At 37.5% G+C, this 26,773-nt stretch overlaps 6 protein-coding genes, 1 non-coding gene and 1 pseudogene across 13 annotated transcripts; 3 read left to right on the plus strand and 5 right to left on the minus strand.

Moving 5' to 3' along the window:
• Positions 1 to 71: 71 nt before the first annotated feature.
• On the minus strand, positions 72 to 4,307 carry LOC137715433 (protein ULTRAPETALA 2). Of its 2 annotated transcripts, none has more exons than XM_088690743.1 (4): positions 4,172 to 4,307; positions 1,657 to 1,917; positions 1,010 to 1,361; positions 72 to 385 (listed from the first exon to the last, which is right to left on the minus strand). In XM_088690743.1, exons 1-4 carry the CDS (start codon positions 4,188 to 4,190, stop codon positions 211 to 213), a joined length of 807 nt encoding a protein of 268 aa, XP_088546869.1. In that variant the 5' UTR covers positions 4,191 to 4,307; the 3' UTR covers positions 72 to 210. The 2 variants fall into 2 exon arrangements, with proteins under 2 accessions (XP_088546869.1, XP_068310868.2); XM_068454767.2 differs by lacking the exon at positions 4,172 to 4,307 and adding an exon at positions 2,084 to 2,199.
• A 2,934-nt stretch (positions 4,308 to 7,241) lies between these two features.
• On the plus strand, positions 7,242 to 12,379 carry LOC137716400 (uncharacterized). Of its 4 annotated transcripts, none has more exons than XR_015960542.1 (13): positions 7,242 to 7,507; positions 7,947 to 8,060; positions 8,488 to 8,598; positions 8,680 to 8,742; positions 8,865 to 8,978; positions 9,063 to 9,212; positions 9,592 to 9,669; positions 9,744 to 9,965; positions 10,057 to 10,143; positions 10,426 to 10,545; positions 11,482 to 11,574; positions 11,737 to 11,983; positions 12,145 to 12,379. XR_015960542.1 is itself a non-coding variant. In XM_068455848.2 (12 exons), exons 1-12 carry the CDS (start codon positions 7,361 to 7,363, stop codon positions 11,794 to 11,796), a joined length of 1,359 nt encoding a protein of 452 aa, XP_068311949.2. In that variant the 5' UTR covers positions 7,261 to 7,360; the 3' UTR covers positions 11,797 to 12,028. The 4 variants fall into 4 exon arrangements, 1 of the variants encoding a protein (XP_068311949.2); XR_015960543.1 differs by having other exon boundaries at positions 7,261 to 7,507; positions 11,439 to 11,574; XR_015960544.1 differs by lacking the exon at positions 10,426 to 10,545 and having other exon boundaries at positions 7,261 to 7,507.
• A 533-nt stretch (positions 12,380 to 12,912) lies between these two features.
• Positions 12,913 to 12,985, minus strand: TRNAF-GAA (transfer RNA phenylalanine (anticodon GAA)). Its single transcript has one exon. It is a non-coding gene; the product is annotated as a tRNA-Phe (tRNA).
• An 87-nt stretch (positions 12,986 to 13,072) lies between these two features.
• On the plus strand, positions 13,073 to 15,724 carry LOC137716157 (uncharacterized). Its single transcript, XM_068455564.2, has 5 exons — positions 13,073 to 13,227; positions 13,470 to 13,774; positions 13,898 to 14,020; positions 14,327 to 14,617; positions 15,379 to 15,724. The coding sequence occupies exons 2-5, from the start codon at positions 13,523 to 13,525 to the stop codon at positions 15,586 to 15,588; spliced, it is 876 nt and encodes a 291-aa protein (XP_068311665.2). The 5' UTR covers positions 13,073 to 13,227; positions 13,470 to 13,522; the 3' UTR covers positions 15,589 to 15,724.
• Positions 15,725 to 16,582: 858 nt separating this feature from the next.
• LOC137716337 (uncharacterized) lies at positions 16,583 to 19,329 on the plus strand. The gene is made up of 6 exons (XM_068455776.2): positions 16,583 to 17,215; positions 17,318 to 17,395; positions 18,115 to 18,149; positions 18,224 to 18,279; positions 18,744 to 18,839; positions 19,081 to 19,329. Exons 1-6 carry the CDS (start codon positions 16,811 to 16,813, stop codon positions 19,137 to 19,139), a joined length of 729 nt encoding a protein of 242 aa, XP_068311877.2. The 5' UTR covers positions 16,583 to 16,810; the 3' UTR covers positions 19,140 to 19,329.
• A 53-nt stretch (positions 19,330 to 19,382) lies between these two features.
• Positions 19,383 to 21,225, minus strand: LOC137716338 (uncharacterized). Of its 2 annotated transcripts, none has more exons than XM_088690746.1 (4): positions 20,848 to 21,225; positions 20,593 to 20,663; positions 19,990 to 20,079; positions 19,383 to 19,589 (listed from the first exon to the last, which is right to left on the minus strand). In XM_088690746.1, the coding sequence occupies exons 1-4, from the start codon at positions 20,969 to 20,971 to the stop codon at positions 19,566 to 19,568; spliced, it is 309 nt and encodes a 102-aa protein (XP_088546872.1). In that variant the 5' UTR covers positions 20,972 to 21,225; the 3' UTR covers positions 19,383 to 19,565. The 2 variants fall into 2 exon arrangements, with proteins under 2 accessions (XP_088546872.1, XP_088546871.1); XM_088690745.1 differs by having other exon boundaries at positions 19,383 to 19,764.
• A 130-nt stretch (positions 21,226 to 21,355) lies between these two features.
• On the minus strand, positions 21,356 to 23,113 carry LOC137716336 (uncharacterized). The gene is made up of 3 exons (XM_088690744.1): positions 22,824 to 23,113; positions 21,531 to 21,829; positions 21,356 to 21,483 (listed from the first exon to the last, which is right to left on the minus strand). Exons 1-2 carry the CDS (start codon positions 22,975 to 22,977, stop codon positions 21,537 to 21,539), a joined length of 447 nt encoding a protein of 148 aa, XP_088546870.1. The 5' UTR covers positions 22,978 to 23,113; the 3' UTR covers positions 21,356 to 21,483; positions 21,531 to 21,536.
• A 1,005-nt stretch (positions 23,114 to 24,118) lies between these two features.
• LOC137714105 (monodehydroascorbate reductase, seedling isozyme pseudogene) lies at positions 24,119 to 26,573 on the minus strand (annotated as a pseudogene). Its single transcript, XR_015960545.1, has 2 exons — positions 26,467 to 26,573; positions 24,119 to 26,020 (listed from the first exon to the last, which is right to left on the minus strand). The product of XR_015960545.1 is annotated as a monodehydroascorbate reductase, seedling isozyme pseudogene (transcript).
• Positions 26,574 to 26,773: the final 200 nt, after the last annotated feature.

Here is a 26,773-nt window from a genome sequence, read left to right on the forward strand (position 1 = left end):
TGATCTCAAAATCTATTCATTCATTGCATTCTATGATTCACGACTTTTTCCGATTCCAAGTAAACATGCAATAAAAGTACCAAAAACAATGTGTAACATAAACTCATCAAATGAACATGGATAGTAGGAGGAAGAAATAAGCCATAACCTTGTTCTGAAATCGAAGCAAAAGGAGGTAATTAAAGCTAATACAAGGAGGGATGAGTTTAATTAGGGTTTGGCGTTGTGCATGAAATCAACACAGGTGCGGCAGTTGCAGTCCGAGTAGCGGCAATTGAGACACCCTAAACACACGCACGAAGTGCAACCCTGGCATGCCGAAGCTCGAGGGCAACTCCTGCAGCTCTTCCGAGTTTCACGCTCTTCCTCATCACCACACTTTATTCTTTATCATGCAAAATAAATAAATAAGGTTTATTAAGTGATATTGCAAACCCTAATTTAATTAGCAGTACGATTAGAGTTTCCGAAAAGTGATATAACAACCGAAAATCAAACATGTTATGATGTTAGATTTTTAATCTGCAAAAGACACAATACATTAAACTGAATGTTCACTTCATCAACGACAGAGGCAAACCAAGAGGTGAACCATGGAACTGTTCAAAAGCAATTTCAATCATTCAAGCTAGTTTCTAGAAACATAACGATCATTAATGGTTTAACGACAATCAATTAAGCATGTTATGTTGTCAGAGTATGAATGCAATACCGTCCACAATACATTTGATTCAAAATTCACTTATTCAATAGAAGGGGCGAACCAAGGATTTGTTAACAAAGGGACCTTAAGCATTTCAAAACACTTTTGAAGTCGTTAACGAATTCATAATCCTCCGAGTGCATGTGAAAATATAATCTCTCCGCACACATGATCAATGGTTCAGGCTCACAAAAGCTAACATTTACTAGTATGGTGAATCACCAAGTTTTTCTAGATAGTAAACATGAAAATAATAAAAAAGAAGTGCATAAAAAATTAAAATGGAAAATGAGGAGAGGGACTCACTTGTCATAGGGATGATCAGCACATTTCCACCTCCTATTCCTTGAGGCGTTATGGAAGGCTCTGCACTCTTCTTTAGTCCGCAGGCGAAACCTGCGTTCTTTCTTGCACTTGAAGCAGCGCAGCAGTTCATCCCTGTGAATGTTCCATCGTCGCCGAATGGAAGAACCTAACTGGCCTTCGTTTGAGGCATGTCTGTAGAATTTCATCAGCCCAGTTTTCCACAGTGGTACTTTCTGACCATCTTCATCCATTGTAACCCAGATGTTGCTCTTCCATTTTCTGGGTCCCCCTTCTTTAGAATGCTTCTCGAATTCCTCTGGTGTCAACTTCCCCCTCTCTTGTAAGACCCCGACTGCGTTAATTGCACATAAAGCTTACTTGGTTCTCAAGAAATAAGCCAACAATGTACTGTGTATCAAAGTTAGCTTCATGACATGCAGCTTCATCGTTCCCGTCCAGAGATAGAGAAGTGCAAACTGATCGAAAAATAATGTAGGGCTCTGTGTGTGTGTGTGTGTGTGTGTGTGTGTGTGTGTGCAACTTACAAATTAAAAATGAAGTGGGAAATGCAGATTTGAGGTTTAAAACAAGCACCTCTCCGATGGACCGATACCATATCAGGGAATTCGATAGATTAGAGTGAGTACCTTCGTTGCAAGATGGTGACAGACATTGGCAAGTAATCGAAAACTGTCCTGCGGAGGAAATTCTCAGCTTTCCAACAGAATCGCCGTACTTCTTGCTCGTACAGCCACAAACGACTTCAATATAATTTGGACCTCGCTCAAGTCCATATAAGTTCTCGACTGGTTTAATATCTTCGTCCGTGAACATGATTTCTGTATTTTCATGTCTGATCTCGATACCTCTTCTTGCAGCTGCAGATGAATTTCTGGTTCTCGTTGCACCTGTGACTCAAAAAAATAAAAGCACCAGTCCCATGAAAATAATTAGAAAAGATGATCTGGATCAATACGTATCGAAATTAATCAACTTAATCAATGAAAACTCATTAGAAATAGCACAAAGACATGAAGTGAGAATTTTTATCGCAGGGTTTGATGTGTTTGAAACCTTCTTATGTTGTAATGAAGCCGAAATGCACTCATCAATGACACCTAAACAACCATGCAGAGGTAGAAAAACGTGGAAATGATGCGAGAGAGAGAGAGAGAGAGAGAGAAGGTGGGGTAGCTATGGTGGATACATGGTTGACAATTGATCAAAAAAATTATTCACACTATTTTCTCTCCCTACGCATTCTCTATATTTCTTGACCGTAGAATTGAGTGTATAAAAATCAGTTTCCACGTTAGAAGTGCGAGGTTTTTCTAAAAATGGAACGTTTTTGTTTAGACATGCAGTTTGCTTTCTTCATCAGCTAGCCTTTTTTCTTCTTAAAAAGGATTAGTTGTGGCTTCACCATTGCAGTCCACTCTTTTAGGGGCCAAAAAGACTCACAAAGACATTCAGTCATCCCTAGCCATCATCACGCTATTCACGAGCGTTAGGAATCGAACTCAGGATGTAACTTGTGGAATACGGGTCTGGAATTCATTCCCAACCATTAGGCTACCTTGTGGTGATTCATCAACTAGCCTTTGATAGTACTTGATTGGTACCACTAATTACCTGAATATAATTCAGGGCAGTGCTATCGATACACTCATTTTTACTTCTCACACACCTCTCTCAATTTTCGGCCGTCGGGTCGAATAAATTGACAAATATCAATGGCAAAAATTTCAAGAGTGTGAGAAGTAAAAATTGAAGTGTGTGAATAACACTTTTCAAAATTTATTATGAAACTTTCTGGTATATATATACACATACACCTTCTGTTGATATGCACATATTTTTCTACTCAAAATAACCAAAATATACGAGGTTCAATGTATTTTAAGTTCCATTTTAAAGGTCTAAACAATATGCATATTTCTTCAATGTCACTTATATAATTTTTTATGAACGATTGTGCCTATCCTAATCAAGAACTGTGAAGTCTAAACAAAAGCAATTTGAGTTAATTACTAATAAATAAGGAATAAGAGCAAATAATTAAGGACTATCGATTAGGATTAGGACAATTTTATGTATATACTTCAAATTATAATATGGAAATATTTTTGCTCATCACACTCAAGCAATGGTGATTCTTACCACCATATTTATTACCGTATGGAGATATGCGTAGTAAATAGATACAAATTTTAAAATTTAAACTCATCCAATTATGCTAAATAGGATGATTAGCATTACCACCACTTAAAAGTGGTTAGCAAAAATGTGGCATTATACTATAGACATGTCTTTTCTTTTCTACCAATAGATGAGGTATGTATATGAAAACTGCACTTATAAAGAAAAGACATGTTTTGAAGTGCACCTAAACCTCAAGTATTCCTGCGAAGCTATGCAAAAGTACTTATAGGGAAAAAAATCTAACAGGACAAGCACACACTTTTAATTATCCCATCCAAACAGATAAAAAATTAAAGTGCTTTTGTTGTAAGTTGCGTTGTAAATTTTATTGGTAAAACCCATTAGATTTATCATAAGTTCTAATCTCATATGCGATAATTATTAAAAAAAAATTCAAATAATTATTCAATTAAAATGCACTAAGTTTGAATTATTTGGGTAAGGTTTTGGAAAGTTAACACTAAAATATAGACAAAAAACACAACTAAACGAAATACAATAGTGGTTAGGAAAATCGATCAATTAAAGTCTGTTTCTTAACAAAAGTTATATAAATTCATAAACCTCATATAAAGCTCTTAGATCTAATCCGGATCTTATAAATAAAATAGTAAAAAATTGGGAAAAAAAAAAAAAAAAAACAGAAATTGGTCTAGTTCAAAGGCATGTGCATCAAGGGACGACCATAGATCAACAAAGATGCGATTTTTCACACCCCTTTGCTTTACTTACACACCTCAGTTTAGTTTTACTATTGGATTGAATGAATAAAAAAAAAAAAAAAAATTAATGGATATACATAAACAAGAGTGTTCAAAAGAAGAAAATGAGGTATGAAAATCATTTCCCTTAACATATTATAGCAGATTACATATATCATTAAACATGCATGACATTTGATCTTCATGAATGATTCCAAACAATATATAAAAGAAGATCTCTTGAATAGATTAGAGTTACCTCGGGCCATTTTGAGCATATATATCTGATGTCTAAGCTTCTCTTCAAGGTTGTTTGGGTGTAAAAATCTATATAAAATATTTGTCTTTCCTCACTCTAAATCTCACTTATTGTTGATTCTCAAAAAGAGCCTAAATACATGAATGGAGAGAAGAACTAAAGCCCCCTTTCACATATAAAGAATTATAATTAAATTTAAATCTAAGAATAAACCGCAACATGCAAGACTGACCAATATTTGCTCTCACGGCCAGAATAGTACAACAAATTTACACACTTTCCAACGTGTGCATTAATGGACAAATGAAAAGAGGATTCACTCGTCTACTTCTCACAGACTGATACACCAGCTACGTGGCTAAGTTATACATATTGAATACATCTAAAGAAAATGAAAAATGTGATAAGGAAATAAAGATTGAAAACCTCCCAATCATTTCTCATCACGTGTGATTTTTACTTAGTAGTCTTATGCGATTGAGCACTTCTGATTAAAATTCAAATTTAATTGCAAACAAAGAATAGAAAGTAAAAAATAACATAGTAATCAATGCAGACGAAGAATTTCAAAAAAAAAAAAAAAAAAAAAATTGTCAATGACCAACTAAGAAAATGCAAAGAAATATGCTATTACCTAGTATACTAAGTTGGCCGTCTAAAATAAGATAAAGAAACGTTACCTGATTTGATTTTAGCATAAGCGCTAAATGTTGGTATGGATAGGGTTACACTATTATGTATATATAAAACAATTGCTTACTGTATATGTGTTTCATAATTCCATTTAGTTGATGTCACCCAATAACTATTATTGTTACTATTACTTAGTAACAACTACTATAACTTTTACTTCCTACCTACTCGCTGTGAGTAGGGAGCGTCTTGTGGATTTAGTGTGACATCCCACATCGTCCAGGGGAGTGATCCTTAAATGTATATTCACATCCCTACCTAGCACGAAGCCTTTTGGGAGCTCACTGGCTTCGGGTTCCGTAGGAACTCCGAAGTTAAGCGAGAAGGGGGCTAGAGCAATCCCATGATGGGTGATCCACTGGGAAGTTGCTCGTGAGTTCCCAAAAACAAAACCGTGAGGGAATGGTAAGCCCAAATCGGACAATATCGTGCTACGGTGGTGGAGCGGGCTCGGGAAGTGGTCCGCCCTGAGTCGGGATGTGACATTTAGGGTCAAGCTCAACTTCCTTGTACAATTATTAATTTAATAACTTGTTTAATTATAAACCCATGATACTAGACTTAGTTATAACTATTATTTACTAACAAGTATTACAATTTATATTTAGTAACTTTCAAAAAATTGTTGAGTTTGCATGTGGTAAATTTATACATGCAAGTCGAAGATAGAAACTAATTACAAGAACTTAGATTTAAGATTGTGTTATTACTCATCAATAACAATTTTGTTACTGAGTAATATTGCTAGTTACACAAATTGACTACAAGGAAAAAAAAATGCGCTCATAGACTTTGTCAACATAAAATTAAGGTTGATGAGACTTATTTTCATAACTAGCCTTTTGGCACTCGTTATTAAATTGAACAAAAATGCATGGAGTTTTTCATTTTTGTGCGATTACCACCTAAGCTATTTGTTTTACCCTTAACAACCTAATCCTTGTGTTGCATTTTTACATCAAATCATCATGGGGAATTATTTATGTGGAGTTCATATTATTTATCGTGACTAGGGTACCCAGAGTTATTTTTTATCAACTCACACCAAATTACCGCTAAAATAAGAGACATTTCTTTTATCACGGACACTATATGTTCTTGAAAATATTTTTAAGTACTTCAAAACGTTATTTAGTGTTGAGTACTCTTAGTGTGGGTTTTCTTAGGTTTTATTTTTTATCTTTTATAGTTATTGCAGTTGTTGCCTCAGTTTGAATTTACTTTCAAACGCAAAATAAAATTGAAGTGAGCGTAGTTAATTTAAGCAACAACAAACCTACACATATAAATCACGCCAATATAACATGAATCCTAAGCTCAGATTTAAAAGTAGCAATAAATTTCCAAAAAAAAAAAAGTAACAATTTTGCATGAAGAAAAAAATAAACTAAAAAAGTGGCAACAATTTCTCCATCCAAAAAAATATTAGTGGCAACAATTTTGGTTGGCAGATTGCACTAAAATGCTTATGGGCATTGAACATCTTTATATGTTTCTTCAGCCCTCCATCTCACTGTCCTTCTCCTGCGACATACAACTATGAACTACAGCCTTACACACCAAATGTTCTCCTAAATCTTAGGATGTTTTCTTCTTCATATAACCTGAAGATCAAACAAAAAATGTACAAGAGGTGCCAATTCATCATTCTGAATAAACGAAAAATAATCAAATATTGGTAGATATCGAAATAAAATAGTAACAATAGCACCTTCACATTCAGCACTGCCAAGTGCCAACATCTTTTATTTAATCTCATCCTTGTTGCATCAAAGATTTGCTACAATGTTAGGAGCAGAGGCACATATAAACTTGATTAATTAGCACAAAAAGAAACTTGAAATGTGTTGATTTTTCAATAAAAACCTTCAAAACCTAATTAGCTTGAATCCATTTCAAACCAAAAAAAAAAAAGCTCAATATTTTGATTGATTTAGTTAAATGATAGTAAAGAAAACACAAGTAATTTAAGAAAATACCGAACCACTACAGAAAATAACACACAAATTGAAGAAAATTGAAACCTCTCCTTGTCCGGCCGCTTTGAGATGGTAAGGAACATAGCAGTTTTCTCGTCCCATTTTGGAACATGGGTGTTGAATTTTGAATCTCGAAAACGACGAGTTCTCAGATAATTTATCGTCAATTATTGTATAAAAAACAACTATTAAACTTTAAATAATTTTTTTTTTAATCACTTACTACTTTTTTGGTCAAATAGAAAACGTTTCATTTGGGATGAGGCTCCTCTCCGGATCTTTTTTGTGAGGATTCATATTTTATACGTTGTGCGACCATAAATTATCAGGTATTGTTTACATTTAATTTTAAATAAAAATTTTAAAATAATTTAAACATATACAATGAAGGAATAGGTGAGATACAAAATCCTTTCATTTGATGATTAATCCACAAGCGCTCAAAAGTCCGAACGACCGCAAAGAAACTGTGTACTCGTAGTCGCACGGCCAGGCGTCCCCTTCGAAGGACTTGACGATGTGGGCCTTATCCTGCGCCACGTCTGCTTATCCTACGCTCACTCCCAGAGCTTCCGTACCCAGGGCTACTAATCGCTCAAGCTCTCCACTCTCAGTCCCTACCAATCACCATTTTCATGCGAAAGACTCTCCTTTTGTTCCAGAGGTATATATATTGCTTCAAGTTCATGTTTGATAGGTAGTTTTCTGCATTGCAGGAATTTATTAGAAATCAAAATTCTAAGTATTTAGCTTCTATTGCTGCTCGTGTTCTTTCAAAGTTCAGTTACTTTGCCGGTCAGTCTTCTGTTTGGTTGCTTAGAAAATTTGGTAATGGTAGAGAAAGATTAACCCTTTTAAATTTTTTGCTGTTATTTATGTTTCCATGAATTTCAGAGCAACTAAACTAACCCATCTTCCATTCATTAATATTTCCTTAATTTCTGTTGCAATTACATATTACCCTTAATTGCTTTCTTAACTTGTGTATGATTCAATTACCATGCTCGGAATTATGTGGAGCTTGGAAGGCTGGATGTTTGGTTTAAGCACTAAAAGCTTCATTGTGATAAGAGCCCAAGTGCTTTCATTTCTGTGCAATGCAGGTTTCGGACGCAGTGGACTCGTTGTATTCAGAGTTCAGAGCCGTGGATAATTTGGTTGCACGCAATACCACCCGTGTTCTTAAAGCTTTCCAGAATGCTCGAGTTGGATCACATGTAAGTAGTTTTTTGTTTAATTCGGATATAATGTTGAAGATGGTTCATGTAATCCTTGAGAAGGAAGAATGCATAGAGTGGATGAACATGTTATTAGCAGCAGCAGCTATCTATACATCTCATTCCATTGTTTGTTTGTGTGCATATTTTTTTCTGCCTATGTTTGTAAGTAGAAGCGTGTCTAGATTTGTTCTTTGTTCAAAGGACTTTTTTTGTTGTAGTAGTTGTTATAATACATGAATTGAAACAATAGTGCCTTACTGTTTTCTTTCCATATGTAACCAATGAGCTAATTCTGTAAAAAAGTCGAAAAATTCTCTATTTGGGTCTCTTGACTTCATCAAATTCTTACCCTTCACTAATAATTATAAGATGATTAACTTTCTCATTTATGGTATCATGGCCATTGTCATCTGTCTATAATCAGCACTTTGCCGGATGCACTGGTTATGGTCATGATGAAGCTGGGGGACGTGAAGCGCTAGACCAAGCTTTTGCTGAAATTGTTGGGGCTGAATCTGCTATAGTTCGCTCACAGGTTTGCCATATATAGTGTGGTGTGTTTGCTTTATGGGGTTTTATACAATGCTTTTTTAATCCTCTTCTCCAATACATTCAGTTTTTTTCAGGAACTCATGCTATAACGTGTGCTTTATTTGCTTTTCTAAGGCCAGGGGATGAGGTGAGCTGTTAATTTGATGCAGATGCACTCCGTGTTGAAAAATTATCTGCAGCTGCATAATTGTTCCTTGTCCACCTATTTCCTTGGAATATGTTTAGACTTTCAACTAATCTACATGTCAGCTTTTGGCAGTTGCTGGTCCTCCCTATGACACCTTGGAGGAAGTTATTGGAAAGAGAGACTCTCATGGCATGGGGTCCTTGACAGATTTTGGAGTGAAATACCGAGAAGTTCCAGTATGTAACTAGTTACATTGAAAGATTTTTGTTTAGATTTGTTGGTGTGTTTTTTGAACTATCTCATATCTGATGCCATTTTAGCTTGCTGAAGATGGCGGCCTTAACTGGGATGCACTTGTCCATGCTTTGAGACCTGAAACAAAATGTGCGCTCATACAGAGGTCATGTGGTTATTCATGGCGTCGGAGTTTAAGTGTAGATGATATAGGGCAAGCAATTAAGATAATTAAGGTAAGTTTCTTGACTATCCGATTATGAATTTCATGGAACTGGCTTTGTAACCAGAGTGTGTCATGGAAGTGAATATCTGCATTAATCACAGTCTGAGTGACAATAGGTATTGTGATCAGATTAAAAGTGGTGTCATTCTATATTAGATAGCATGACATTTTAACAAAATGGTGTTGTTTCACCTTGAGTAGCCAGAATACTGGGGTGTATAAAGATTTTCTACACTTCCACTGTTGCTAATATATATGAGTTCAATTTATTATTCTGGAGTAGCCTGAAAGTGATATATATCAAACATATTATTGTTAACTCTAGTCAATCATTTTCCCCTTTGTATTGGAAAGTTTACTGTTGTTCCATTTGTATTTATCCATTCCAGATGCAGAATCCTAACTGCTTGGTCATGGTGGATAACTGTTATGGTGAATTTGTGGAAAGCATTGAACCTCCATTGGTGGTACGTGCAAATTTTATATATCCTTTTCTATTCCTTATGATGAAAGGCAATAAAATGTCATTATTGGTGTTCAGGGTGCAGATTTGATTGCGGGCAGTTTGATAAAAAATCCTGGTGGGACTATAGCACCATGTGGTGGATATGTTGCTGGGAGAGAAAAATGGGTAAAAGCAGCATCAGCTCGTCTGTCTGCACCTGGCCTTGGAGTTGATTGTGGCGCAACTCCTGGTGACATTATGCGAGCATTTTTCCAGGGTTTGTTCCTTTCACCTCAAATGGTAGGCGAGGCTATCAAGGTATTGGAATCTGCATTTCCTAGTTTACGTTTTATTTGTCATTACTTCAACTTTGAACTGAAATTCTTTTCCCTGCTTTTCTATACCTTAGGGCACTTTACTGGTAGCTGAAGTTATGGCAGCCAGAGGGTATAAGGTGCAGCCACTTCCTCGTATTCCTCGTCATGACACAGTCCAGGTATTTAGAGCTTATTTTGCCAAGCAAACCTTCAAAACATTATATTGGTGGTTAAGAAATTTAGGTCTGCCTGAACAGTAACATCGTCTGGGGTCAACAAATTGTGTACCAGCAAGCTGCTGTTTATTTCTTTTATTCTAATTTCTAGAATGTTATTCGTACATGTAGGATGATAATGTTATTCTGGTTGTACAGTTTTGATTAGCGGATTGACAATGTTAGTTGAGAAATATGCCCTGCTACAAGCAAGAGCATCTCAGATACTCATGTAATTCTTTTCAGGCTGTACAGCTTGGAAGCCGTGAGCGCCTTCTTGCTTTCTGCGAGGCTGTACAGAGAAACTCCCCAGTAGGTTCATTTACCAAACCAGTGGCTGGTGCAACTCCTGGATATGCATCAGAGGTCTGGCCGCATTTACTCCTACATTTCATTTACATAACTTCTCAGAATTTGTTTTGCATCTCTTGCATTACAACCCTGGAAGCAGGCAGCAGAAGCAACTACTATTAATATGCACTGCTCCTAATCCTAAACCAAACCTATGAGCCTGGTTTTCATGAAATGAAAATTGTGTGGATGAAAAGCCTCGTTAATCTTAACTGCAAATGAGGATAGTCGAGTCTATAAAGTTTTGGGGCATGATCCATTGTGAATTGGTTTGGGTTTTTTCTTTCTTCTTTCTTCCTTTTTAGGTCTGCATTGGTTTTTTATTAGATGCTCCACTTAAACATGGTATTAGAGCAGAAGATTCAAGGCCTAGTTTGGCTGCACATTAGTGGAAGTTTTGAGAACATTATTTCCAAGTCTTGCCGCTCAATATAATTTTTTTAACCTTCTTCAGTCATTATCAAATGATATTGGGTTGGATGCTAGATTAACAATGATAATTTTATGCGTATTCATCAACTGCTGCCTCATTCAAGCTTGCACTGACTTCAAATGCCTGTGATTTCAATTCATATAAAAGAAAAATTATAGTGTTCTAGGAGAGGGAAATCTGTGTTTGTGGCGGTTTCGAAGGACGTGCTGTTGGCATTCATCTGGAACGTAGGTCCTATATGTTAGTTACCGCTTGACAATTTTCCTACGTGGAAAGTTGAGAAGGCAATGCTACTTCTTTCTAGTTTCATTGTATCTAGAAAGCTAAGCATGCGTAAGAGCATTATTGAAATCTTTATCAACTGTGACATTGTCTCATTCTGTGCTCTTATGTCGAGAGTGGTTTCAGATCTTGCATTAACAAGTTCAACTGTTCAATTTAACTTGAATTTGAAAGGTTACTTGAAAATTTGCAGTTAGGCTTTCGTTTTTCAATCGCCTTTAGTTGTCATGTACCAGGTGATCTTTGCTGATGGAACCTTCATTGATGGGAGTACAAGTGAGCTTTCATGCGATGGACCATTAAGAGAGCCATTTGCCGTGTTTTGCCAGGTAAGTGCTTGTTTTATATCGTCTCTTTTCCTTGTTGAGACTTGACCTCCTATTCTGCAATTTGAAGGGTAAGTTTGAAACGTTAGAAGTGCAGACTCTGGTGTATGTAATCATGACAGTTATTGCTTCTTAAATATTCGTTTTGTTGGATCTTTAATGCAGGGTGGCTCCCATTGGACTCAGTGGGGACTAGTTCTTGGAGAGGTTTTAAAAGCCATATAATGTAGAACCAAACGTTGCAGAATTGTAAAGTTGAACGTTTCCAGGAACACCAAGAATTTCTGTTTGCCATACAAGAAATTACATTTAAACTGTACAGTTATGGCAGCCTCGAGAAATATCCTCACCGCAGTTGTTCAAAAACACATAGGAGGAGCGGCATCAATCTCACTTCAATTTTTTACATAAGGTATGCCAGACCTTGTTTTCATGATATTCGCGGGAGTTTCTTGCATCTAATGACCGTAATATACTAATATCACTCACCTCTAAATTCAAAAGTAAATCAAACTGCTTGATTTCAAAATTGTGATACTAAATTTTGCGTATTTCTGTTACTGCTGTTATCAGCTTGGCTTCCTGGAATCGAGATACTACGCAGCATCTTGGAAATTAGTTTCTTCTCCATATGGTTTCTTTGATTTGGATCGATGCAAGAAAATCAGTCACTTTTAGCTTGAAGAAAGGGTACCTTGGAAATTAGTTAAATGTAACAATTTTGGCCTTTATATTGTGCATTCATTTGTCTCTCGTTATATCAATTGACAATGCCCGAGCGATAAGTGGAAATTTTACATTTGGTGAAGCATTTGCATTCTTTATTTTAAAATTTTGAAAACTGTACAATTCGTCGAACATATGTCTATACAGAAATTGTCGAATAATCTTTGAATACGTGCAATCATGTGCAAGAACAATTGTCTAATTGCCACATCTCGCTAATGATACAAGCAAATTTGGCGGCTTTGCTACCGGCTCCATATTTTCTTGCCAAATAATCACTCATCTGCAAAATGTGCACCTCCAAATGAGAGCCTTCTGTCCTACTTTCGGAGATTTACGAGCCCTGGCCGTGACGCAGTGTTTGCAAGAGGAAGGATTTGATAACGATGTTGATTATGGTAGTATTTTCTATTTAGTTGCGGACTTGATTAAGAGATACAGTCGATTTTGGAGACCATGTTGAAGACATAGCATTGAATTCAAAAATACAAACAAAAGATGCATGACATTAATAGATTTTAATTTATCTCTAATATTAAAAAACTTAAAATGAATACATAAAAATGGTAGTGGGAAAAATAAAATACAGAAATGGACTTAAAAAGAAGACTAAAATGCGGTGAAGGTGGATCGAACACCTGACCTTCAGATCTTCAGTCTGACGCTCTCCCAACTGAGCTATCCCCGCTGATTGATATCTGAACGTATATTATTTATTTATAACTGCAAGTTAAATGTGCCATCTCGATTCTCCAGCTAAATTTCTGCAATCGTTGTTCAAAGAGCTCCAATCGCTCCATCTCTCAGCGCCCAATAATCTCAATCCGACCGACCAACAAACCGGTCGCGTATTTTCTCATAGCTCTCCAGAAACGCTAGAAAATTTCGCAGCGGAAGAAGCAAGCGTTTTTCTCTGCAACCAAACAGCCAGTCAGTCCATTCATTCTTCTACCTTTAGCATTACTTCACAGTTGACTTAGCTTACTTTTTTTTTATTTTATATGTTTTGTGTTATGTGTTGGACTGTCTCGTTGTCGCCTGATTAAATTTGGGATTCTGAAAATTTTGAAATTTTTCTCACTTGGGTCGTCATACGTTTATGATTTTCTAATTGGGTTTTGTGATTTGTGAAATGGATTTTGTGCTTTACTTGAATCCGAATCCTTTTGCAGGTGCTTCTTGAATCAGCACTTTTGTGGTTAAAGACCCAAAAAACCAGAGAAAAATGGCAAATCCTGCACAACTTGTTCTTCTGGGTTCCACTTTCTGTATGATGGTCACAACGCATTTCTCACTACAGCTTCTCTCAGAGCATTTTTTCTGCTGGAATAAACCAAAGGAGCAAAAGGCCATCATAATCATCATACTTATGGCCCCCTTATATGCCATTGATTCCTTTGTGGGCTTGTTGGATTACCAGGGAAGCAAAGTTTCGTTCACGGTCTTGGATTCGATCAAGGAATGCTACGAGGCTTTGGTAAGATTTCGACGTTGGGAGATGTAGTTGTTCATCTTGTATAACGAAGAAAAAAAGTAAGATTTGAGGTGGTGTTAGCATATTGTTAGTTCTGAGTTTCTTGGGTTCATTATACATGTGCAGGTAATAGCCAAGTTTTTGGCTTTGCTGTACAGCTACTTGAACATATCCATAAGTAAAAACATCGTGCCAGATGAAATCAAAGGACGGGAGATTCACCATTCGTTTCCAATGACTCTTTTTATGGTAAATGAATTTTCTTCTCGGATTCTCGTTGTTTTAGTTAATTTAACTAATGATAAATGAGAATGTTTTCTGATACAACGACTTCAATTTTATGCTTAATGAACTCATTTTCTCTTTGGGATGGGAACAATAGAAAGATCCTTAGCCGTATATCCAAATTCTTAGTCTTTCCACCATCTTCCAGTTGTAGTGTGTGCAAAGGCACGTGTATAGCTAATGTTCCTTGGATTTATTTGTACCTAGCTTAGTTTTGTTAACCTTCACTAACTGAGGTATATGTTGACTTGTATCTATCAAACAATGCAGCCTCGCACTGTTCATCTGAACCATCATACTTTGAAGCTTCTCAAGTACTGGACATGGCAATTTGTTGTGATTCGCCCTGTGTGCTCCATCTTGATGATAACTCTTCAACTTCTTGGTGTATATCCCAGCTGGGTTAGCTGGACATTCACTATAATTCTGAACATTTCAGTGTCACTGGCTTTGTATTCTCTTGTCGCCTTCTACCATGTGTTTGCTAAAGAGCTGGCACCACACAAACCGCTCACTAAGTTCTTGTGCATCAAAGGGATCGTCTTCTTCTGCTTTTGGCAGGTAATTATCATTTCGCCTGCCCTTTCATGTCAAATGGGGGTTGTTAAGTTAGAGAATGCCATTGTGGATATAGTGTTTTGTATATGTTGTGAACTCTGACTAGGAATTTAAACTCCCGAAGCATTAGGCATGAAAGTTACCACTGGATCGGTCTTAATGTTCATGACTCATGAATCATGGGCAGATAAGCTTCTTGCGTAGAATCTCCCAAAGAAATATTCTTGCAGTATGCATATGCATTCTTCCTTCTAGATTATCTAGCAGAAAGATATAGCAGATCATAAAATCATTCAGTTGCCAAGCAAAATCGTCTTTAATTTATCCAGATATAGTTTGTTATGATTTAAGGAGAATAAATACTTTCTTTTCCATGCTGATTGTTGGGATTCTTGCACCGATTTTAACACGGTTATCCATGTCTAAGGCTCTGTTTCATCTTTGTTTCGTGAGATGTCCAACACCATATTCTATACCTTTGTATCTGCATTGAATCTTGAGACATACATCGATTCGTTTTCTCTGCTAGCCTCACTATAACATGCACATAACTAAGTTTTTTTGCTCAATTACCGAAACTGATATTCCCATGATTGGTTGCTTTTAAAAATCATCCATAACCTGTATTGTCAAGAACATTTCAATTTCGTTAATGTGTAATCGATTCAGTTGAGAGAAGGGCTATTTCTTAGTTAAATATACGAGTTTCTTTTAGAAAGAAAGTTCTTGTATGATTTGACAAAGCAGTTCACCTGATTTTGCAGGGGATTGTCCTTGACATTCTTGCAGCGCTGAAAATAATCCGATCTCATCATATCTGGCTAGACGTGGAGCATATTGAGGAAGCTCTTCAAAACATACTAGTGTGCGTGGAGATGGTTTTCTTTTCAGTTGTTCAGAAGCATGCATACAGTGCCGAGCCATACAGAGATGCTGAAATATCGACTAAGGCATATGATAGGAAGAAAGACTGATCTCGGAGATCATGAGCGTGAGTGTGGTTTAGAATCGTATGTACTGATATTTCTTCAATTCTGCACTGCAGTAGTTATTTTACAAGGAACGACGGCAAACATATCTACCTTATTCTATGTGACGTTGATCTAGAGAGTTTTCCGCTTTGCTTTTTTTTTTTTATTTTTTTATTATTTTTTTTGTTTTTAGAACAAACGATATTATATATACTAAGAAGAGGGATGAGATCGGCTTAGCCTCACAATGAGCTAGTAATAATATGGTTCGAATTCGTCTTTGACGAGAATCGAACCTAAGACCTCATTTACAAATAAAAAGGAATATCACTTAACCGTAGTACTAAGTGGTTGATTTAGAGAGTTTGTACTACTATAGATGACCCAAAAACTTTCTTAAACATTTCACTTACACTCCTCGTTTTAAAAAAAAATTATTTCAAAATAGTCTTTGACGAGTTCTAGCACCGAACCTGGCCGCTCTCTTTGTCAAGCACAATTTGAGAGAGGGAGCGGTAAAGATCATATGCTATTTTACAATGAACGACGACAGCCATGTTTGTCATCTGACATTGGAAACTGATGCTACGTGACGTTGAACTATGCTAATGTCGAGCTCGAGCCATAGTTAAAATTAGTTGAGATGTGGGCATACGATATTTTGATTGACTAAACGATCTTATTTTAAATTGATTTTTTAAAAAGATAATCTTTACATAATAATTTTATAAAATAAACGATTTTAACCATGAACACGAATTTTTTGAACCAGTCACGAAGTATCTTGAAGAGAAACCTTCTCAATCTTAAGAAGCCATTCCCTCGTACAAGATTCTTGATTGTACTGTGATGTGCTATATTTGCATGCTACAATATGAAGACATGCATCCATCATTACCCAAAATTATAATTACCAGAAAATCAATTTCCGCACAATTACAAATAAATATTAAAAAATATTGTGGAAATTAATACAGGCTACTGCTGTTTGCCACATAAGTCACATCCAACAAGAAACAGGATGATTGTTCGAATAAGTCAGTGCAGTGCTGAAAGTAGAAATATCAAATCGACACACGAGAAAGTAGAGAAGCCAAATCCAAAGAGAAATTGTCTTTCCCCACTTACTAAATCCACATACCACCATAAAATCCTCCATGAGAAGTACAAAACCAGAGTTTTGACATATTGGGGCCTTTGTTCTTAAAAGCTTCCAATCATTTCTATGGCAACCGTCGTTCAAATCTCCATAAATTCCCTATCTTTCAGGCTGAGCAGTCTGCACAATAGGACATGCAAGAAACCCATCAAATATTTTCCTCTGTCGAGGGCAAAGATTGGGTTTTTGAAGCAGAGCAAGTTCAGGTTGCAGGCTTATTGGGACAGGGATGGGGTTTTGGTGACAGATGAGGGGTGGAAGAGAAAGAAGAAGAAGAAAAGGGAGGTCGTGGTGAGGTTGAATCAGGGGTTTGGTGGGTTTAATGGCGGCGGAGGCGGTGGCGGTGGTGGTGGGAAAGATGACGGAGCCATTGCTAGACTTCTGGGTAATTTGGCTGTAGCTATTGGATTGACTTATCTTTCGTTTACTGGGCAGCTTGGCTGGCTTTTGGATGCTATTGTTTCCATTTGGGTACTTTCTCTCTCTCTCTCTCTCTAACATTTCTGAAGATCTCTGGGTATGTTACTACTGTTTTGTGTGTGTCTAATGAAATTGATGGGTTTTGATATGCAGCTGATTGCAGTGCTTGTACCAATTGTTGGTGTGGGTGCTTTTCTGTGGTGGGCAGGGCGGGATATGGTTCAAGACAGTGTACGCTACTTCAAATTTTTAGTTTTCTTAGACTGCGTATCGAATTTCTGTTGCTGGGTTTCGCCGTGAATTCGCAACTCAAAAGTTGTTGGTTTAATTTCCCTGTTCTCAATTTGATCATTTCCCTCTATGCATTTGCAAACGTTGACTAGTAATTGAGGATAGGAGATAATACCCTTTATTTTGTATTAGTTATGTCTGCTTCGATTATTTTTTATCAATAGATATGTAGGTCTTACTCTTACATAACGCTTTGGATTGTGTTTGGAGTTTATTTATCAATCTGCAGATGTTTTAATTTGGGTGATATATGAAGAATGGATGGTTTACCCGAAAGGCTTTATGATTTAGTTCGTTAGGAGTTGAGTAATATTTGCAGTAATTGGATGTCTTGATTTCAAACAACTGTATCGCGGGCGCTGTATAAGTAGATATGGATACATGGTTTTGAAGGATTCGAATGCAAAATACAGCATCGTAATCATTCTTCCCCGTGGGGGATGTATCAGAGAAATGCTTGTTACATGTATAATAATTGAAAAAATTTGAGTACTTGAATGATAATGATACTTGTTCATATAAAAACCACTCAAAATGTTATCGACTCTTAATCAAGTACTTTTTGAGTAACAAGCTGGGTGTTTTTTCCTCAAATGTGACGTTCTGATTCTTCTGCAGTCTTCTGCCTCGAATGATTGTTTTTCTTTATGTACTTGCAGTGCCCAAACTGTGGAAACGATTTCCAGATTTTCAAGTAAGACCAGCTAACTTATATAGTTTATAAGGATTGTTATAACCTAACTTGGGCAATGATGCGACCTTTTGCAGGTCGACTTTAAATGATGATTTGCAGCTCTGCCCCTACTGTAGTCAACCTTTTTCCGGTATACACTCATAGTTTGGTGTCTTGCTTCTCTGAATTCCAAATTACACTTGCGGCTTTTTTCCTCGTAGCTGTCTGCACTCTGCAGACCGTGTACTTACGTTACCATTACTGACTAATATTATGTGTTTTTTCCTGGTCAAAACTTATGGGCTTATGTTTGTTTTAGTTCCAAAAAATCCTCATACTGCTTTATCCTGTTAGTAGACCAATGCCATATCCCTACGGCGCCACTAGTAGCTACATTTAAGGAGTCTCTTTACGTTGGCAACCCCGTTTACATCGTGTTGCCAATTTTTATTCCTAAAATCTGAGTAACTTGGTGGTTACTGGTTATAGAATATACAGGCCCATTTTTTTGCGCTTTCATACTAAATCTTTGTAAAACTCCTAATTTTGTTTTTGTATTCGATGGAAAAGTAGTGTGGATGTTGCCTCATGTTGTAAGATGTGGTTTAATTTCAGTGGTGGATGACAAGTTCGTGATGGACCCTATAAAATTCTCCAAACAATCTACAACATTTGGGCAGGCATTCAATGACTTCACCCGTTCCGCAAGAGGTTATCCCTGAAAACCCTGTTGCCATTTTCTCTTCGTGATCATATTTTGCAAGCCTGCATTTGATGATCGTTAAAGTCTGCATTTTTCTTGTCACCGTTGCCTTGCATTTTTATCTTGCATTAAAGGGCCAAGGGTGTAATAGACTCCTAATCGTCGATGAATCCATAAATCGTAGGGCATTTTCTATAGTAGTGTATGCATCAAATCGATATGTTTTCTGAACATTGACACTGGTTACAGGGAAGGATTCTTCTACGGCAGTCGTTGATATTGAAGCGGATGTAAAAGATGCAGACTGAGGTTGCTAATTATTCTTCGAATATGATTTGGTACTACTCTTAGATAATTGAATATAAAGGATGTAGAATAGACAACAAAATAGTTGTTTTTAGAAAGATCCGATAGAACATTTTTGTGTCGTGGCATTGATAATGCATGAGCCATAAACCAACATTTTATTTTTTGGTAAAAGCGATATTCTACTTTAAACTAATCTAAAATGTAGAGGAGCATTCATACCTGGGTGCGTGGGAAGGAACACATCCGCTATAACCAACATTTGATAAAGAGAAAGGGCTCCATGTACTTACAAAGTTGCATGTACAACAGAAACTGCCTAAAAACAACGATGTCTTGTAACATCAAAAAGTGCATCCTCATTGTAAAATGTTCTGGAGCCAAGACACGGTTTATTTAGTTGCACATGTATTCAGGTCCCCCAAAAGCTAGCGTGGCCGTTCTTCAACTCTCTGCAAGCAAAGGAAGCAGATATGGAAAAACTTCCGTTTCGTAGTTCCAACTCTTTGCAAACTTATTTCAAAGAACATGCAAGTCATCCAACAAGAGCTACAACTAATCAAATGCTTTGTCCCAGAAGATGAACAAATGAAAACACCGATAGCGGATGAAAAGTACATCAAGACACTGCATAGAAAGCATACATAAACAATCCGCCCAACTCATACAACGCGAATCATTTTATGCGGCCAAGTTCTCAACACCGAATAGAGTTAAGAATTGACGGTTCAAATGCGTCCCCAAGACACTAAATAGTAGATACAGCCATGTAATAGAGTATGAGAAAGCACTTAACACATTGATTATTTAGTTTCGTGGGATCATGAGATGAAAGTGAGATAGACATAGTACCTCTTCCTTTTTGTCCTCTTTGCCTTTCGTGAACAACTTGTAACCCCCATATATAACCGTACCCAATCCAGCTAAAGAGACGGGCAGAAACTGTAAGGGAAAAAAAAGCCGAGTGAAGCAAAGCCGTAAGATGTTAGAGTCTTGACTATCATGAACAATATGTTTGCGCTCGCGTGCAACGCTATTGTGAGCAATCCAAACTTAGTTTCGTATGAGAACTTAACCAGACCATTTTGTGTCCTTTTACCGGGTAGTTCAACGGACAACTTAACGACATCCCCCAACATATCCACCTAGAGTGGAATCTGAGACCGCTGCATAGTGCATAGCACCAGTAATTTGTTCCTCAACATCACAACGCGACCGAGAGCTGTTTAGAGATTTCTATTTCACCCCGGAGGTGCAACTTTTTTATTGACAAGACATGGAATTTTCGACTTTGTATACATCTTCTGCGGAACATGACAAACAAAATCATGAGGCTAGAGAATGCGCGTAGCATGACACCGCAAGAATGTTGGTGCGAAAACACGACACTTCTCAAGTAAACAAGTAATCGATAGTCTCAACAGCGAACAAGCAAAACCTTTATATAAAACTCACTTGTTCTTCCTTCCATTTAGACGGGTGCGTTGGGTCCTCCCAAAAGTTCACATTCCCAGGTCCATGACAATCTGCGCAACACAGTCAAAACAAGTACAATAGTGGACCGCATAATTCAGCTTTTCCAAAATCGACCGCAACCCATTTGAATTCCAGGTCAGAAAATTAAAAACAGAGAAATCCAAAGTGACGGAAAAAGATTAAATGAAGCTGTTGATGAAACGAATAGAGGTCAATCAAAGGTGAACGAATTACCGCCGCCGGTGGCAAAACCGCGCCGATGGACAGGGGAAGTGGGTTGAGCGGTGGAAGCCGACTTGGGAGAGGAAAGCCGCACCATATTCGCTGCTCTGCGAGACGCTACTGTCCATGCCGCCATTGTTCGGTGCTGTGATCTCTCTATGAGTGCAGCGGTGCAAGGTTGTCACTTCTCACTTAGCTTGGAGAGAGAGAGAGAGAGAGAGACTATGTGCAAGTCCAGAGAAGGTACACGAGAGTGAGTGAAGGAACAATGTGGCAGGAAAAATTGTTTTTGCACTGCCAGGAATGCCCTTCGTTGTTTTATATTTCCTCTTTCGTACGAGGGCTTCCCCAATATCTCTGATACACCGTCACTGTAACGTTCGAAATTAAAATGAAGGGGCTTAGAACCAAATTGAAATAGAGGGGCTCCAATACACCGTCTCTCTAGCGTCCCAATACCTATGATTTATGGGAACTTTCTAAAACTCCCCGTTTTTTGGGCGAAAATTCTGCACCATAATTTGAGTAATGCTATGCTCACTCTGAACCTCATTCATTTGCAATACATCCACATTATTTTATTTACAATTAGTTTTACTTTATAGTTCTTACATTGTTTACTTTCTGTTATGATCATTAACACCAAACCTCGTTCTAAAGACGCGAACTTTCTGTTATGATCATTAACACCAAACCTCGTTCTAAAGACGCGAACGAATGAAGATCTTTTTCTTCTTGTTCTGCAGAAGATCCGAACCCTGAACGCCTTCATCCGGCATCTTGTTTGGATGCCCTAATCCTTCAACATGCTCTGCTGATGTCTTATGTTGCTGCTTTACAATATTCGTGTCTTCCTGCATCTGCTCCATTTTCGCGTGCATTTCCTCCATCACTAACTTAAGATCTTCCAGTTTCTTCTTGTCGTCCAGAGATGCTGAAAGGGGTGGATGGTCCTTTAAGCCTTCCCGCACAATCTGATGCGCTTGCTTCCTACCTGCAGCAATCAAAATGGCGGAAAACGAAATGAAAAGATGGAGAAAGAGAAACAATGGTGAATGCGTCCACAACGTTAGCCAAGCTGAAAACATGGAAGTATAAACACAAAGAACCAATTCTAGTAGCCGTCCAAAAGATATAAATATTTTTTCATCAACATATATTATCCCACCCATTTAGTGGGAAAAGGCTTTGTTGTTGTTGTTGTTGTTGTTGTATATATTATCTCACATCAGATATAGTGGTTAAGTACAATAGCTCCGAACTAATTTGAACGGAAAACAGGTACGGCAGTTAACAGAAAGCATCAGAGCATCCTTGCAGGCAAGGAATGGGATGCAATGCAGTACAGGCTGAGCCTGTAAACCGAATTCATCATTGCCCTTACATCCTATTCCAAATAAAATCTCCGATACCAACCGTTATACAAAATTATAAGCCTCCCTAGCTCCCTAAAATCGCTATCAAGTCTGCATTTTGATATCCCTCAATTTTCGATAGTTCACATTGTTTCGCACATCAAGTCCAAAGTACACAGTATTTACATTTCAGCCCGTTTGATAACCATTTCGTTTGTGGTTTTTGTCATCCAAAGCTTCCCTGATTTTACATCCACGGGAACTCATGTTCAGTTATTAGACTGCTGTTTCCATATGTCAAATTACAGCACACAACATTCAACACCCAAACAATAATCCAACCCTCTCTGAATTTTCCAAACTTTTCATTGAATTTTTCAAAGAACCCACAAATTAAAATTGATAAAGATTCAAAATTTATGCATTTCCCCAACTGCAGTTATAATTTAATTACATGGGCATCAGTCATTTCAAACAAGAAACTGAATCGACCGATTCTAGGGTTTAACAAGAACCATATGTTCTTGTAAAATCTCAGTAATTTTGAAATAATTAACAAGTTAATTAACCCGGATTGCAGATTACATTAAAGCAATAAAAACCCAAAATTTATGAGACGGATGAAAAGCTAACCAGGGAAGGCTTTGAAAGAGTAGTTGATGGTGGAGTCGATGGCAAATTTGGCGATGTTGCTCAGAAGCCCGCCGCCAATCTTTTCTCGGCGGTTGGGGTTGGATTTGTGCGCATCCAGCTTAGAGGAGAGTCTCTCAGTTCTTATGGCGGCCATTTCGGCAGCGAGCGACGTGTCGTTTGGTACCCGACGCTTCTGTGATGGACGATATATCGGATGCGTTTCGGATTGATGGAGCTCTCGGAAAACCTATGTTTCAGTATTGTCAGCTGTAAATAATGCCGTACGAAGAAGAGGGCATTTTATCTTTTCATTTTTATTATTTTACTTTTAGTATTTTTCTGATCAGCCCTCTAACTTTCTACCCATTGCAAAGTATCCCCTAAACTATTATTTTGGCCAAGTTCCCTCGAATATTAAAATTAAAAATTCACCCCTACCCTCAAGTTCCAAGAATTCAACCATTTTTTTGTCCAAAATAATATATCCCCGATCCTTAAATATTATGTTAAATTTGTATACTAAATGATATGAACACCAGATAACTACGAGCTGGTAGCCCAGTAATAAAAAACGGATTACGAGGCTTTCTTAAAACTAAAAACTGGAAGTCTCAGGTTCGAAACCTGTTGCTGGTATGGAAGCCAGACTTGTGGCCAGAGAAGGCTTCAATGTCTCTCTGAGCTTTTTCCAACCCCCAAAAGGGGTGGATAACCATGGCTTACCACCAGTTGTCCCCTTGAAAAAAATAATAATAATAAGATTTGGACATCAGATATTTTTTACTACAATTATTAATCAAATCTCAACTTGAATTAAAGCACAAATTTGATTGGTGTCATATCATCTGGTGCACAAATTTGATGTACATAACATTATTACTAATACATTATGAGGCTAAACTTATCCCTTTCTTTAGTGTAAATAATATCGTTTGTTTAAAAAAAAAAAATTATTCTTATTATTTTAGGTTATTAATGTTGTTCTAACCAAAGTTCACGCCATACTCTACAAATCAAAATATACAATTGGCCTTTTGGTCGCATGTTGACACACTCGCACATCGGAGTTCAAAAGAACATAGTTAGGACCCAAATTAACAGTTTTTGCACACTATGTAGATTGTTAATCTTTAGCATAACACACCTGATAATGTGTTATTAGTTGAGATGTGGCAAAATGCGTACTAAGTGTGGATAAAACATTTCTCGTCAATCTATTAGGTCACACGTATTATCAATAACAAAAATATTAGGTTTAAGCCACATACTTTAGTAAATAGCAACAAAAAGAGCAATGAATTATCAAATCACTTTTCTTTTCTTTTTTCAATCCAAGGAATATGTACAGAGAATGAAATGTGAAGAAATTGAAAAAAAAAAAAAAAAAATCAAATCCAGGACGCACATTACCGATCTTTTTAATTTTATACAGGGTATTACATAAATATATAGAGTTCCAGTAACCAATTAAACTCACTTCCCAAATTATAGGTGGGAATTTGTTAACATGGAAATATCAAGGGTAGAGCCCTCCCTTTTCAGTGTATCCAAATGCTCAGCTGAAGGTTGTGCCCTTGCAACTCTGGCAATAGCCTTGTTTTCTTCATCTGTCCCTCCCTCCAAAAACGTTCCCACAATCCTCCCATCCTTGATCCATGCTGCTCCAAACTTCGGTTTTCTTGACGTCGGATCACGGTCTCCAAACAGCAACGGATCACCCACATTGTCTCCGTAAAATGTCCAAGAAAGATTGAAGGCACGCGAGTAGAAGTACGGAACATAGTCGTACTCGTCAATGCACTTCCCTTCCTCACTTGCCCTGATAGCTCTCACAGCATGCTCAGCTGATTTTCTGGCGTGGTCGACATGCTCGACTCTTCTCATGTCGTTGTACAATTTCATTGGGAAAGTAGCAACGTCCCCCACGGCGTACACATCAGGGACATCTGTTTCGAACATTCCGTCAGTTCGGATCCCACCCTTCTCTTCATCAACTTGGCCTTTGAACAAATCAGTGAGAGGCTTTGCACCGACCCCAACAACAACAATGTCAGCTTGCAGCACCCTGCCATCTTTGAGTTTCACTGCCTTTACCTCTCCGTTTGTGTCAGCATCGAACCCTACTGCAGGGGTGCCCTTGATAATTTTAACTCCTTTATTGGCGTAGTAACCCTCGTAGAAAGCAGCTATCTCTTTAGTGAAAAGCTGACGCATGCACCATGGATCCCGAGACACCATGGTGACATCAAATTTGTTGATTCTCATAGCTGCTCCGACTTCAAGACCAATGTATCCTCCTCCAACAATCACTACCTTTCCTTTTTTCTTGGCTCTAATTGTCTCTACAAGTTTATCGGCGTCACTGATTTCCCTCAAGTAGAAAATGTTCTTCGCATCAGCTCCTTGCACGCCGAATTCTGTCAGCCTTAGAACTCTGGAACCAGTTGCAATGATCAAAGTTTCGAATTCAAACATTCCCCCAGTTTCACTAGTGAGGATCTTTGAATGAAGATCCGCTTCGACTATTTCTGTGCTGAGAAGTAACTCAATACCTTTCTCCGCATACCATTCCGGAAGCAGCTTCTCGCCTCCACTTCCGACGCAGACATGGAACCCTGGAAGCCTTGCAGCTCCCTCAGGAAGCAGATAGGCCTTACTAAGTGCCGGACGTTCATAAGGTGCCACGGCTTCTTTGGATATGATCGCTAACTCACCTGGTTTGAGCCCTTGCTTGACAAACTCCCTTGCTGCGTATCCAGCTGCAACTCCACCACCCATAATCACGTACTTGAACGATTTCTTATTGCAAATCTCATTATAGAGACAACCCTTTTTCAGCAACTCCTCAACTTCTCCAATTTTTTCATCAACAAGTTTTGCAAGATGTACACGCGAGATAAATTTCCTTTCACCGAGCTTTTCAATAGTTAGTATTTGAGTTTTGATCCTTTCCGCGTTCTCTAACCACTCATAGACTTCATCTCTTTGTTGTATAACTGGAACAAGAGGCTCGGCATCTAACTTTTCGACTATACATTCAATTTGGCTAATTAGCTCTTCCAACATTCTTCTGAGAGTGTTCATATTAATAACTTGAAAGTTTTGTTGATACTTAATCCATCGCCTAATCAGATACCATATGAACATTATTCGTTCACAAATCCGCGTCAGAAATCCCATAGCTGAATTTTTACTTCCTACACATCACCAGAACAATGCAAGATACTTTTAATCTGAATATACAGTATCTCGATCCATATATTTTCCAACAAGCAATTCGATGAAACTACTGTGGTTAAATATTTCCTACCATATCATATACAGTTGGTAACATCTTCGTCTATTTATATATCAAATTTTAATCTCTTTTAGTGAAACTACTGTTAACTTCACCGGCATCAGCCTTTATATTTTCTTATTTTCACATGATTTTTTTCCGGACATTTAACGAGATTTTTGTCGAAATTAGCCTCTTCCTCCCAAGTACGCTAGAAAAGAGGGAGGAACTAGCAGTGGTGTATCTGTTTACTCTGGCTAGCTTTTAGTTGTTTGGCTTCGACGTAAATTAATGTAAAACGGTAATCTGAAATTTGTAACATAAAAGAAACTAGCAGTAGATAATTTTCAGAACAAGATAGTGTACCTGGCTTCACTGACTGCTAAAACACCAAATCTTTCTTCCGCTAAATGCCGCGTCCTCTGTGAAAGGAAACCGAAAACCAGTGACAATTAAAAGCAACTTATGTGTGCAAAGGATTGCCTTGAAAGGCTAAGCCCTTTATAAGAGAACTGAAAACTTAAACGCAGTGAGTTACTGAAGCAAGGTATCTGCTGGCTTTGGTGCGTAGGGAAGCAAAGCACCGGATGAAATGCACTGTTATAATCTTGGACAAGCACTTTCTGAGGTTAAAGTGCTTTTATAAAATTACTTTCTGATACTAAGCCTTTTC

This window comes from Pyrus communis, chromosome 3, assembly GCF_041283825.1.
Source record: "Pyrus communis isolate YQ-2024b chromosome 3, ASM4128382v1, whole genome shotgun sequence".
Lineage (NCBI taxonomy): Eukaryota > Viridiplantae > Streptophyta > Magnoliopsida > Rosales > Rosaceae > Pyrus > Pyrus communis.